The 14,182-nt window shown below is 44.0% G+C and overlaps 1 protein-coding gene across 1 annotated transcript in view; it reads left to right on the forward strand.

The window, feature by feature from the left end:
* Window positions 1-7,591: 7,591 nt before the first annotated feature.
* The window catches only part of ccdc175 (coiled-coil domain containing 175), a 36,764-nt gene continuing 30,173 nt past the window's right edge, over window positions 7,592-14,182 (forward strand). The window contains exons 1-2 of the mRNA XM_052016476.1: window positions 7,592-7,697; window positions 11,385-11,470. Coding sequence (XP_051872436.1) covers window positions 7,628-7,697; window positions 11,385-11,470 — 156 coding nt within the window. The 5' untranslated portion in view covers window positions 7,592-7,627. The remainder of the gene's footprint in view (window positions 7,698-11,384; window positions 11,471-14,182) is intronic.

Below are 14,182 nucleotides of genomic sequence, written 5' to 3' on the forward strand. Positions count from 1 at the left end.
AAAGCCTTTCTTTGAACATCCTGTTATGACTTTAGTCATTAATTATGCTTGGGAAAGATATCACAAAGTTGGGATGAATTTTGTGATGTTACAGACCTCCATAATCATTTGACTGTATTATAGTCTGAACAAACATAACCCACATTGAACAATAAGTCAAAGAATTTTAAGATAGTTTTATCTTTAACATGTCCTATGTTATTTATTATTTCTCAACTCAGAGCAAGCAAGTAGCCTTCCCATACATTTGTATTGATGCCAATCAATTTTTAATTGCTGCAAAATGCACCAAATGCATAAATGTAAATTTACCACAAGTTTTCACTCATTGTATAATGGAATGACAATAAAAAGTTGAAATATTTCTACAGATCTTAATAAAACTCTTACTCATTATAAACATTCAATGTACTGTAAATCAGCTATCAACAAAACCAATCTCCCAATCTACTGAATACAACTGTTCCACTTGTACCATTTGTACCTACTGCCAAGCGAAGGGGGAAGTCCAGACCTTCTACAGAGCTGATAACTGCCGATAGGACAATTGTGCTTCACAGTTAAACACCTTACGGCTTAGTAGGGAAGTGCAAACTTCTGCAGATATCTCAGCCCTCAGACTGGGAAATCTGCCTACTAAGATTAATGTTGAACCATGTAGAGATAACATCAAAGTAAGTCATAACGTAACTACAATGTTATGGTCAGATATCACACTTCTGTTTGCTAGAGTAGATGACAAATATTCAACAAATATAGAGAGATCAAGAGAGTGATCCTTTGTGACAACTGATTCATGATGAAAGATTGTTCTTTCAACATGGAAACGAAGAAAATAAAATAATTAAAGGAGTGGAAAGGATTAATCAAGAATACTGTTTTAAACAAAATAATGGGAACAGTGAATAAAACAAGTGGTCACAGCTTCAAACAAATGATATGTAATTTTAGGACCGTGATCAAGAAAGTTGTCACGCAGAAAGTAATTAACACTTGGGATAAATCAGCAGATAAAGTAGTGAATGTGCTTAGCCTGAATCATTCAATAAATAATTAGATGTTGCAGTGGGTGAACAGTCTCTCCATCTTAGGCAGTCCTTCAGGATTGAGGGTGACTTGCTTCATCTTCTGGGTTCTGGGATGGCTAATGAAGCCAATGTGGGAACCACTGACTCTTCTGTCGATAGAGCAAGAGATGTCTGCTGGGGTGAGAATGTGGGTAGTTTGTCATGTAGTGCACTCCTTCCCCTACATAGGTGGGACTTGTGTGTGCTTGGGTGCATGGACTCGAGGTTCTCAATATCGACACAAGTGATCCTCCTCCACCTTGAACGGTCATGGGCCAGAGATGCCACATCTTTACACGGAGGCTTTGAGCACATCCTTGAATCTTTTCCTCTGTCTGCCTGCTTATCTCTTTCAATGACAGAGTTGGGGTTAGAGTGGTGGTTTCGGTAGTCTGGAGTCAGGTTTGCAAATGGCATGGCTTGCCTTTATAGCCAGCTTAGTATAACTAGGGTCTCAGTACAGGAGATGTTGCCTGGTAGAGAACAATGACGTTCATTTGCATATCCTTTCAATGAATTTGGAGGATTTTTCAGAGACAGAATTGGTGGTATTTTTCCAATGCTTTGCAGTGTTTCCTGTTGGTAATTAGGGTTTCAGAAGCCTATAGGAAAGCAGGGTTCACTGTTGCCTGGGAGACCATGAATTTTGTGCCAGGTCTGAGGTCTTGATCTTCAAATATCCCTTCTCTCAATTAAACAAAGGCTGTGCTGGTGCATTGAAGGTGATGGTGAATTTCATCACTGATATCTGCCTTTGCTCTGGAAATAAGAGAAGTGATCCAAATTTTCCAGGGTTTCACCATGAACCTTAATTGTTGGAGGGCAGTGTGGAATGGCAGGGGCAGGTTGGCAGAGTACATTCGTCTTGAAGATGTTGAGTGTAAAGCCTATCCTCCCATTTGCTTAAGTGAAGTCATTCTTGATGGCTCTAGGGTCTTTCTGGCTGGCTGAATTAAGATAGGCTTGATGTTTTTTCTCATGGTAAGTATTATATGATCTGGGAAAGCAATTGACTTTGATTCCTTTTGCACTAACGTAGCTGAAATGGACACAAGAAATGGGAACATACTGCATGGAAAGGTATCAAAGAACATATAAGTACAAAATAATAGACATTGAGAGCCATTTAGAAGACCAGCTAGTGTTTTGTATAGTTTTAACCTTCCTCTTATGGCAGTTCCTTATACACCCACAATGCCAAATGATAGGTATGACACCATTCACTCTCAGCCAGTTAGCCCTTTTCACACAGGTGGGGACATATTTCCATTTTATCTCTCCTTCAGTAATTTTGATAGCTTTCTGGTGGCTACGACTTAAATAAATTGCATTTGGATAGTTTAGGATTTCAGAACCCATTATGTCAAAAGGTGACAGATGTCATTGGTGCATGCATATGATACCATAAAGAAGGTGGTCAAGAACATGCTTGAGCCAGATAACCCTGAGTTTGAGTTACAGGACTGGTTCAATGTTTCTGGAGGCATCAGTTCTCTTCTGAGGAATTTTTCAAGATCCAGACTTTAACATGAACGAGGAAAGATCGTGCAATCCTGAAGCAATTTGGTACTATGTACAGTATGTGCTGTACATCTTCCCTACAGAATAATTGTAGAGAGCTATCAATGACTACTGCCCTGGGATTCATTTTTGGGTGCATTCAGGTACATTAAAATGTATGAATCTCAACAATTTAATCCCATGCGCAATTATAGATTACATTGTTACAAAATACAAAGCAAATCAAGGAACCTAGGTGCAGTAGGTGTAATTAAATCGATAGACTGAGTAGCTTGAGGCTCCTTTCATGAGAAAAGGCTGAGGTGTCCTCATGTGTCTTTAAAACAAATCAAAAATACCTGTACATTATTATTGTTCTTGAAAATAGATTCTGAATTACATTACAATACAAAAATAGGCCAGGCTTTATGTTCCTTTCACTATTACATACACAGTTAACTTCCCTTTATTAGGTCAACGCTATTCCCTTCAGCAATTCAAGATAATATATAGATCGACATTTTAATTAGCCTCTGGGTGAAGAAATTCAGTTCATAGATCTTTTCTGGATTTATCATTGGGTATCCTATATTTGTCCATTAGTTTTGGACTCCTCACTAGTGGAAACATGTTCATGAACCAAGAAAAAGAGAATATAAGAGCAACTGGTATGAAACATAAAAATAGACTGTAAAAGCTTGAAGAGGTATGAAAAAAAAAGGAAGACTCGCAAGACCAAACATGGACCCCTTACAGACAGAAGGATAATTTATAATGGTGCATAGGGAGGTGGAAGAAGAATTAAACATTAACTTTGCATCTATCTTCATGGAAGGAGGCACACAAAATCTGCTGGATATATTAGAGAATTAAGGGATTCAGAAGAATGAGGAACTGAAGGAACTAAGCATTCGTACCAGGGAAGGTGAGATTGAAATCTGGTAAATCCCAAGAACCTTATGAATTGTTAAAAATTCATAACTGGACAATGGGCTTGAAGAAGTTGGAATTAAAGATAGTGGATGCTCTGGTTATCATCTTCCAGCATTCTATAGATTCTGGAAGTGTTTCTGTGGATTGGAATGCAGCAAATGTGAACCCTCTATTTAAAATAGAAAGGAGAGAGAAAACTGTTAGCTGAATGTCAGTGGTAAGGAATCTATAAGAAAAGATGCAAGAACAGAACATTTTGAAAAGAATTATAGAATTGAACAGAATCAACATGGATATTAAAAGGGTAAACCATGTCTGACTAATCTGTTGGAATCCTTTGAGGAGGGGACCAGTAGAATAAATAATTGGGAACCCGAGGATATGGTGTATTTGCATTTTCAGAATGTTTTTGATAAGATCCCACACAGCTGGTTAGTCAAAAGTCTTAGAGCATTTGGAATTGAGTTAATATACTGACATGGATATTGGTTGTCAGACAGAAAACAAAGAGTGGCTCCTCAGGTTGGCAGGCTGTGACTAGTGGAGTACCACAGCGATCAGTGCTTGGGCTCCAGCTATTCTAAATCTATATTAATGACTTGTCTGAGAACAGATGTCAGATCTCCAAGTTTTCTGGTGATATTGAACTAAGAGGGATTGTGAAGATGGCGAAGGATGTAAAGAAGCCTTAGGGAGTATGGACATGTTCAGTGAGTGGGAAAGAACATGGCAGATGGAATATAATACGGAAAATGGTGGGGTCATTAATTTTGGTGAATATAATAGCAAAACAGAGTATTTATCAAATGTGAGTGGGTGGTGTTGATGTTCAAAGGGACCTGGGGGATGTTTGTACATGTTATTGAAGGTCGACATACCAATGCAGCAGGTGATTTGGAGAACATGGTATGTTAGCCCCTCTAACAAGAGTGTTAGACTGCAGGAGTAAGGAAGCCTTATTGCAACTGTACAGGGCCCTAGTGAGACCACACCAACTTTTGATCTTCTTACTTAAGAAAGGATGTGGTTGCGATAGACGGAGTACAGTGAAGATTTACTCAACTGGTTCCAGGGATAACAGGTTTCTGTATGAGGAGAGGTTGAGAAGACCGGGACTATATTCTCTACAGGTTAGAAGAATGAGAGGAGGTCATTCAAAATTACTTGAGAGGAGATCATTCAATCTTACGAAATTGTTAAAGGGTTTGACAAGCTTGGCACATGAGGATGTTTTCCCAGACCGAGGAAACTAGGATCAAGGGACATTGTTTGCAAATAATGAGTAGCCTGTTTAAGACTGAGATGAGGAAATAATTGTTCATTCAGAGGGTGGTGAATTTTGATATTCTCTATCCCAGAGAACAGTTGAGGCTCAATCGTTGATAGATCACTGGCATTAAGGGAATTGAGGGATATAGTGACACTGCCGGAAAATGGTGCTGAAGTAGAAGATCAGCAATGACGAATGGTGATGTGGGCTCGGGGAACCAGATGGCCCATTCCTACTATTTCTTTTTAAATCCCATCATAATTTTAAAGCTATTAGAACATCCTCAGCCTTTTCTGGAGAAAAGAGCCTCAGGCTATTCAGTCCATCAATTTAATTACACTTACTATAGCTTCAAACTTCAAGGAGCAGATTTTGCAACCAGCAGCTGGCACTGTTGCTGCAGATCTGTTTAAGACAAAAGTGCAAACTTACCTCTGGCAATCTTTCCATTAGGAACTTTTTTTAAAATTAAATTTTATTTACAGCGTGGTAACAGGCACTTCCGGCCCAACGAGTCCGTGCCGCCCATTTTAAACCCCCAAATTAACTTACCCGTACGTCTTTAGAATGTGGGAGGAAACCAGAGCATCCGGAGGAAACCCACGCAGACACAGGAGAATGCACAAACTCCTTACAGACAGCGACGGGAATCGAATCCCGATCGCTGGCGCTGTAATAGCGTTGCGCTAACCGCTACGCTACCGTGTTAAATGTTAAGAGGATTCTTGGCAGCAAGGCTGTGAACATTGAAAAGTCCTTCCATATCATAAAGGGCATCACACGGTGAGGGGGGGAGAAAGGTCACCTTTCCAGATAACTAGAACTATCAATCTTTTAATTACACTATGAATGATTTAGGGAGGTTTAGGGAGCTTAACAAAAACTTAAGCACACTGGAATACATCCTATTAACTTTAAATATCTTAAAAGTATAAAGTAACAACCTCCTTATGGACTTTGAAATGCTTTAAAATGTATTTTTAAAGATAATCATCTAATCAAAGGTCATTTTAACCAACAGCTGTATCCTTCCACTTAATACAAAGGGACAAAACCCCTTGTGACTCATCAAACCTGGAGAAGAGTGCAATATGGAGGTGCAGAGCAATTAGCACAATTCCCCCTTTTACGCACATCTTGGACTGCGGCCTGTTGTCCAGTCATGAATTGTTGACAGCAATTTGGAGAATTTTGTGTTTGCATATGTATTAATGCAAATCCCAAAGTTACTTTCAGCTATATTGGTTAATGTCAGAGATTTTGATAGATTTTCTACCATTATTGCTGCAAATTCTGGCCCAGTAGTGAGGTTGATGCATAATGGGCTGTTTCTGTTGTCCTGTTCATTAGACTTGGGATCCATGTGTAGATCAGTCCTGACCTTCATGATAAGCTCAGGAAAGTGCTGCTGAGTTGTGAGGTTGATGAACAATGGGCTGTTTCTCAAAGCTTGCATTCTCAGCAGGGCAGGTCTGCATACTAAACAGTGAAGGCATCTCACTGTTATGACAGAGAGTGAGCTCTATGGATTATTCTCTTGCTATCTCACTGAAAGTATGGTTAGGATACTAATCAATAGGAGGAGACATAAAGGAATCATTAACACCTTAAACCCCTGAGGGCAATGTCTCAGACAATTTGCAAATTCTCTGAAATGCTTTCTGAAGAAATCTGAATCTATTACTTATTAACCTTCCTATTTCTTCTCCCCAGGCCAGAAGTCCTTGAGCAAATATTTCCATTTTAGAAGCACTCAAAGGGAATATTAAAGGATCTACTGTAAATTTAACTTGATAGATAATTTATACAGCATGCATGTATGCATATGAAGGCAGGTAATTAGAAACGATCAAGATGATAGAGCAACAACCTATGTTAATTTCATGATAACTGTGACACCCAGCAGTTCAATCACATCACATGCTGTAGGTATTTATCTTTGTACTTCATTGATGCTAATCAATCTCGACATGAAGCTGCCACAGTTCCTGCTTTGTCAGGGAATTGAAAACTGAAATTTGCAATACTGCATTTGTGTGCTGCTTGTTAGAAATGATCAACACACTGTCAATACCACTTTCTTTCAAATAATCCTTGCAGCACATGTATCCTTCCTTAGTAGTGCATCCTTCCACTTTTTTCCCCAAAAGTATACTTTATTCATTAAATTCAGTTCATTAAGCCATATATCACCAATTACAGTACAAGATTTACATTATTTGAATACATCACACACATTTCATGAACAATAAGATCAAGGATGTTTTATACAAGTACCAGACCCACAGGGTGCAACAGTACCCTCTTGTCATGCAGCCTTTCCAGCCTCTGCACCAAACTTCAGTGCTTCCCTTAAAATAGCCCTGTATCTTGCAATGTGCAAATCTGCAGCATTCAGAGTGTGTGAACCTGGGAACAGCTCATAGAGAACAGAATCCTCTGTTATGCAACCGTTCACAACCTCAACAGACCACTGCAGTCAATTCTGATAAAGTCTCCCCCTCAGAATATTAACTCTGTTTCTCTTCCCACAGATCCCACCACATTTCCACCCAGATCTTCTTGGCATCCCCCTTTTGCCTTAACCCAAATAAGTTTTGCATTTTGAGCATTTAACAGCAGTAATAAGTTCAAAGACATTCAAGCAGTAGTCAAGAGTTATATGCAAAAGATATTTATAATCCCAAATCACACAGTAACGGGAGCTGCTGGAATAACCTGCAGCAGCAGTGCCCGGGGCTGGGGCTGGCTCCCCCGGTGCAGTCTCTACCGGAAGTTGTTCTGGCCTCTGCCGTTGTCAAGGAGACGCTGTGTTCAGGCTGTGGCTGCAGGGAGCGGGGCCGGGGTTGTGGCCGCCATGGAGCTGTGTGGGCAGAGGGTGCATCCGCACACCGTGAAACTCGCACTGGAGCGGCTGCAGGACCTGGGTAAGGGAGGGGAGAGGGGTGTTTGGTGCCAAGTCCGGCCGCCCCGGGGCCTCGGTCCAAGAAATTGACGAGAGGAGGGATTTCACCCTCACCTACCGCCACGCTCCCCCAAAAACCCCGCCCCACCCATCCTCATGCCCCCACAACCCCCTCACCACCACCTCACCCCGCCCATCCTCACGCCCCCACCACCCCCAACCCCCTCACCACCACCTCACCCCGCCCATCCTCACGCCCCCACCACCCCCAACCCCCTCACCACCACCTCACCCCGCCCATCCTCACGCCCCCACAACCCCCAACCCCGTCCATCCTCACGCCCCCACGACCCCCTCAACACCACCTCCCCACCCACCCCCAACCTCCCACTCTCACCCACATCCCCACCCCAAAACCCCACCCTGCCCCACCACCCACACCTCCATTCCCCCACAGCACATATCCCCACCCCACACCCACACACCCCCACCCCACACCCACACACCCCATCCCCCACAGCACACATCCCCACCACCACCACACACCCCCACTACACCCCCACCCCACTACACCCCCATACCCCCACCCACCCCACCTCTCAAGCTCCAACAGCTTCCACCCACCCACCCCCACTAACTATTGCATGTCAACCTCAACCGGCAACTGATCAGCCCCTCCTCTCCTGTCCACTGCTTTCTGCTTTCCCAAAGTACCCAATTCTCTGATTTCCCACATTGCATGATTTTTCTGCTCTTCCCCATTTGCCCATTCCTACAGACCACACCAAACAGATTACGGACAACCATACGACTCCAACCCACAATGAGACATCAAGCCCCCTACCCCTGCTTCTCATTTTTCCCTCCCTTCCCTCCTTCCCTTCATGCCTTTGTTCCTTATTCCATCTGCATTCCCTCCTTCCCCATGCAAACCTCCCATCCCCTCTTGTCAGTCCCCTAATTCCCTCCAACCCTTCTTCCCACACCCCTTGCTTCTTCTTTTATCGCTGCTCCCCCACCACATTCTCCCTCCCTCCTTGCTGCCCCCACCCTCAATCCTTTCCCGCTTTGCTTTGCCATCTCCATCTTCCCCACCCTATCCACCAATGCCATTTCCACCTTCCATCTTCTCTGCCCGCACTTCCCCCACAACTGTTTATTTATTATGTTCCTTCTCCATCCTTTTTCCAGTCCATAGTTTCCCCAGCCATCCCTCTCCCCCTTCACCTCCCTCTCCCCCTTCACCTCCCTCTCCCCCTCACCTCCCTCTCCCCCTCACCTCCCTCTCCCCCTCACCTCCCTCTCCCCCTCACCTCCCTCTCCCCCTCACCTCCCTCTCCCCCCTCACCTCCCTCTCCCCCTCACCTCCCTCTCCCCCTCACCTCCCTCTCCCCCCTCACCTCCCTCTCCCCCCTCACCTCCCTCTCCCCCCTCACCTCCCTCTCCCCCTTCACCTCCCTCTCCCCCTTCACCTCCCTCTCCCCCTTCACCTCCCTCTCCCCCTTCACCTCCCTCTCCCCCTTCACCTCCCTCTCCCCCTTCACCTCCCTCTCCCCCTTCACCTCCTTTCCCCTCCCTTCACCTCCCTCTCCCCCTTCACCTCCCTCTCCCCCTTCACCTCCCTCTCCCCCTTCACCTCCCTCTCCCCCTTCACCTCCCTCTCCCCCTTCACCTCCCTCTCCCCCTTCACCTCCCTCTCCCCCTTCACCTCCCTCTCCCCCTTCACCTCCCTCTCCCCCTTCACCTCCCTCTCCCCCTTCACCTCCCTCTCCCCCTTCACCTCCCTCTCCCCCTTCACCTCCCTCTCCCCCTTCACCTCCCTCTCCCCCTTCACCTCCCTCTCCCCCTTCACCTCCCTCTCCCCCTTCACCTCCCTCTCCCCCTTCACCTCCCTCTCCCCCTTCACCTCCCTCTCCCCCTTCACCTCCCTCTCCCCCTTCACCTCCCTCTCCCCCTTCACCTCCCTCTCCCCCTTCACCTCCCTCTCCCCCTTCACCTCCCTCTCCCCCTTCACCTCCCTCTCCCCTTCACCTCCCTCTCCCCTTCACCTCCCTCTCCCCCTTCACCTCCCTCTCCCCCTTCACCTCCCTCTCCCCCTTCACCTCCCTCTCCCCCTTCACCTCCCTCTCCCCCTTCACCTCCCTCTCCCCCTTCACCTCCCTCTCCCCCTTCACCTCCCTCTCCCCCTTCACCTCCCTCTCCCCCTTCACCTCCCTCTCCCCCTTCACCTCCCTCTCCCCCTTCACCTCCCTCTCCCCCTTCACCTCCCTCTCCCCCTTCACCTCCCTCTCCCCCTTCACCTCCCTCTCCCCCTTCACCTCCCTCTCCCCCTTCACCTCCCTCTCCCCCTTCACCTCCCTCTCCCCCTTCACCTCCCTCTCCCCCTTCACCTCCCTCTCCCCCTTCACCTCCCTCTCCCCCTTCACCTCCCTCTCCCCCTTCACCTCCCTCTCCCCCTTCACCTCCCTCCCCCCCTTCACCTCCCTCTCCCCCTTCACCTCCCTCTCCCCCTTCACCTCCCTCTCCCCCTTCACCTCCCTCTCCCCCTTCACCTCCCTCTCCCCCTTCACCTCCCTCTCCCCCTTCACCTCCTTTCCCCTCCCTTCACCTCCTTCCCCCCCTCCCTTCACCTCCTTCCCCCCCTCCCTTCACCTCCTTCCCCCCCTCCTTCACCTCCTTCCCCCCCTCCTTCACCTCCTTTCACCTCCCTTTGGTCACTTATCTGTACCCCCTCCATTCAATCCTTATCAGATTCCCCTTCTTCCTCTCCTCCAGCTACCCTTTTTTCCCATCCCTCTTTGCCACCTCTCATCCCCTTTCTTCCTGACCACCATCTCTCCGCTTTCCATCTTCCAAATCACACTTGTCATGTGTGGAGAGTGATGTGCACCTCACTTATGATCCCTTTGTTTTTATTAACCCTCCTTCCAATGATGTATCTTAAGAAAAAATTGAATATAGTGAATTGATTATTCAGCAGGAGAATGTGGGTTTAAGACTTGGTCATCACTTTCATGATATTTATATATTTTAATTTCATTTAACTTGACTCAATTACAAGCAGAAGAGATTCACATGGATGATGCTGGGAGTGGAGAGCTTGGGATATAGGGAGAGACTGGATAGTTTGGATCAGTTGGGGCTTTTTTCCCTGTAGCGTAGGAGACTGAGGGGTGAGCTATATAAAATCATGAGGGGCATAGATAAGGTGGATGGTCTTAGTCATTTTCCCACGATAGGGGAGTCTAAAACTAGAGGCAATAGGTTCAAGTTGAGAGGAGAATCAAAAGAGTTTTCCAGTTATTTAGGTTCTTTTGAAGTGAAGTCACTTTTGAAATGTAGGTAATGATGCAGGCCAAGATGTACACAGCAGAGTCCTGCACATTGACCAGATTATCTGTTTCACTCAGGTTAATTTAGGGATTAAGTTTGTTCCTATCACCGAGAAAAATCGATTCAGAAAATTCCATAAATTGCACCATTATAGTTGTCTTTGTATGCAAGAACATTTATGGGATATACAGTATGTTTTTAGTATCGCGTCAACACTAAAATTTAAGTGGAATGAATAGTTTTATTCAGTACTCTGAACAAAAGTTTAAAATTCATGTTTTATGTGAAATTCACTTATTATGAACGATTTTATTTTGATGAAATATTGATAATGAAGCTAAATGTTAAAATGTCTGAATATTGTATATTTTTCCAGAAAAACAACTGAAAGACAAAGGAATTTGTTTTGAATGTGGAACTATTCGACATTTTGCAAATATTGTAGGTGGAGTTAATCAGCTGGTAAGCAGTAAGTGGATTTTGTGTAACATGGTAATAATGCGTATTTCAAAGGGCCCTATACTACAGTTTGCCTTTTGCAAGTTTTGCTTGAGTGATCAATTGCAGATCTGCTGGTACAGATAGAAGAATGAATGGTCTTGAAATATGATAAAAGGCAAATGGATTAAGAACTTGTGCAACAGGATGTTGTGTAATAGCCTGTTCCTTTACAAAGTATTTGTTCACCTGAGAGAAATGGGGAGAATGAATATATTCCAGTCAGTGACATTTGTTCTGATGATGAGAGTCTTTGCACATGTGCAGTATCTTTGAAATGTCTTCCTTCTTCTTGAAAAATGGCTTCCTCTCTTACTAAAGTGGACAGAACCCTTGACTGCATCTCATCTACTTCCTGCACCTCTGCTCTCACCCCTTCCCTTCACCTTCCACCCCACCAGCCTCCACATTGAATGAAACAGTGATTCACTTGCACTCCTTCCAATATAATGTACTGCACTGGGTGTTCACAGCATGGTCTCCTCTATATTGCAGAAATCAAATGTAGGTTGAATGATCACTTTGTGGAGTACCTGTCTGTAGGAGTGATGCTGAGTTTCTGGTTGCCTGCCACTTTAATTCTCCTTGCCACTTCCACCCTCAGCTATCTGTCTGCAGTTACAACGAGATCCAAGGCAAGCTTGAGGAACAACATCTCATCTTTAATTTGAATTTTTCCTCTCTCCATTGGTTTAGCCTAGCCTGATGGGCATATTCTACAGCCCTGCTACTGGCAACACATAATATGCTTCTCAGATTCAGATTAGCTTATTGTCACATACACCACGGTGCAATGAAATTCCTAGCTTGCATGAAGCTCACAGAATAAACAGTATACAAGGTAATAATTTACCCCACTGTGATAAGACTATTGAACGGTTCCCTTATACAATGAGATGGACAATGACCTCATGATCTACCTTGTTGTGACCTTTGCTCCTTATTGCACTGCACTTTCTCTGTAGCTGTGACACTTTACTCTGTACTGTTACTGCTTTTACTTGTACTACATCAATGCACTTTGTACTAACTCAATGTAACTGCACTGTGTAATGAATTGACCTGTAAGACAAGTTTTTCACTGTACCTCGGTACAAGTGACAATAATAAACCAATACCAATAATAAATACAGCAATGTGCACAGAACAGTAGAATGGTGCAAAGATTGTAGTGCAATCTGAAGCAGTGCAAAAAAAAGAGAGAGAGAGAACTAAAAGTCCAAGAATGTGACAGCACCACTGGGGAGGGGATGTGAAAGAGGTGACTGGTTCAGATTAACCCATTTGGTCTTGCCCTATCTTGAACTGAACAGTTGATGTGTCTTGCAAAAACCGTGATGGGTAGCATAATGGATCTGAGCACAAAGAATATGCTTTCAACTTTGTCCTGCTGTTTCAAATACCACAAACAGCTGTAACTGTGTAGAAGCAAAATGGACCGGGATAGATGATGCTAGATTTCTGAAACGTGTTCTGCATCATGCATAAGCTAACCATTTAGCTCTAAGAGGAAGATTTCATCAGGAATATTTGGGAGCTTCATTTTAATATATTAACTAAGGACAGATGATGAACTTTAAAAGGTCTCACGATTTGGGACTGTGCGTGCATGTTTCAAAAGGATCTCTGATCATAAATAACTGGCATTGCTATAGAACAGCTGTAGAATTTTCAAAGGAATATATAACTGCTGATAATAGAAATCTGAAATAAAAGCAATAGGTGCAGGAAACACTCAGCAGTTCCGGCAGCATTTGTGGAAAGTGAAACAAAGTTAGCATTTTAGATCAATGACCCTTCTATTCTGATGAAGAGTCACTATCACTTTCTCAAGGGTAATTGGGGATGGCCAATAAATGCTGGCCTTGTCAGCAACATGCACATCCCAAATAATAAATAAATAAATAAATAGATAGATAGATAATGATCAACATTCCTGACATGGTGAAGTGAAGGGCTGAGTGGGGAAATTGTAAAATTATTGTTGTAACTCTAAGTAATCTAGCAAAGAGCATAGTCATTCTATATTAACAGAAGGGCATTATTTAGTAATGTAACAAATCCTGGTCTACTTTTAAACTCTTCAGCATGATTGCAAGGGACCATAAGGATGGCTGATGTAAGCTAATGATATATTCGGTATGGGACCTATGTTAGCTAGTTCATTTTGGAGCTGCATGGTTCCATATCAAGTCCTATGATGGGGTCTGACTTCTATTCCTAAAATGGCATGTACATACTCTGAATGTATAAAAGGTCCATGACATTAATCTACAAATATGAGTAATATGTAGAGTGTCTATAACCTACGTTACACCAAGTCATGTTCATCCATCCATCCTGTGCTTGGTGACCTACAAATTAAGCAATGCCTTGATTTTACGATTTTCCTTTCGTTTAAAATCCCGCCCTTTTGTTAGTTTTGTTATCTCCTCCTGCTGAGTAACCTTCTGAGATGTCTACACTCCTCCAATTATGACCTCTTGCTCATCCCTGAGTGTAATAGCTCTACTATCAGTGGTTTTTCCTTCTGTTGCCAGTATGCTGAGCTCTTGAATTCACTCCATACACTTCTCTGTCTTTCTACTCTTCTGTCCTTTAAATTACTTGTTAAAACCTCCTCCTTTGCAGTCTGCCTTAATTTCTTCCTTTGTGTCTTGGAATTAATCTTTGTTT

Source organism: Pristis pectinata, chromosome 1 (assembly GCF_009764475.1).
Source record: "Pristis pectinata isolate sPriPec2 chromosome 1, sPriPec2.1.pri, whole genome shotgun sequence".
Lineage (NCBI taxonomy): Eukaryota > Metazoa > Chordata > Chondrichthyes > Rhinopristiformes > Pristidae > Pristis > Pristis pectinata.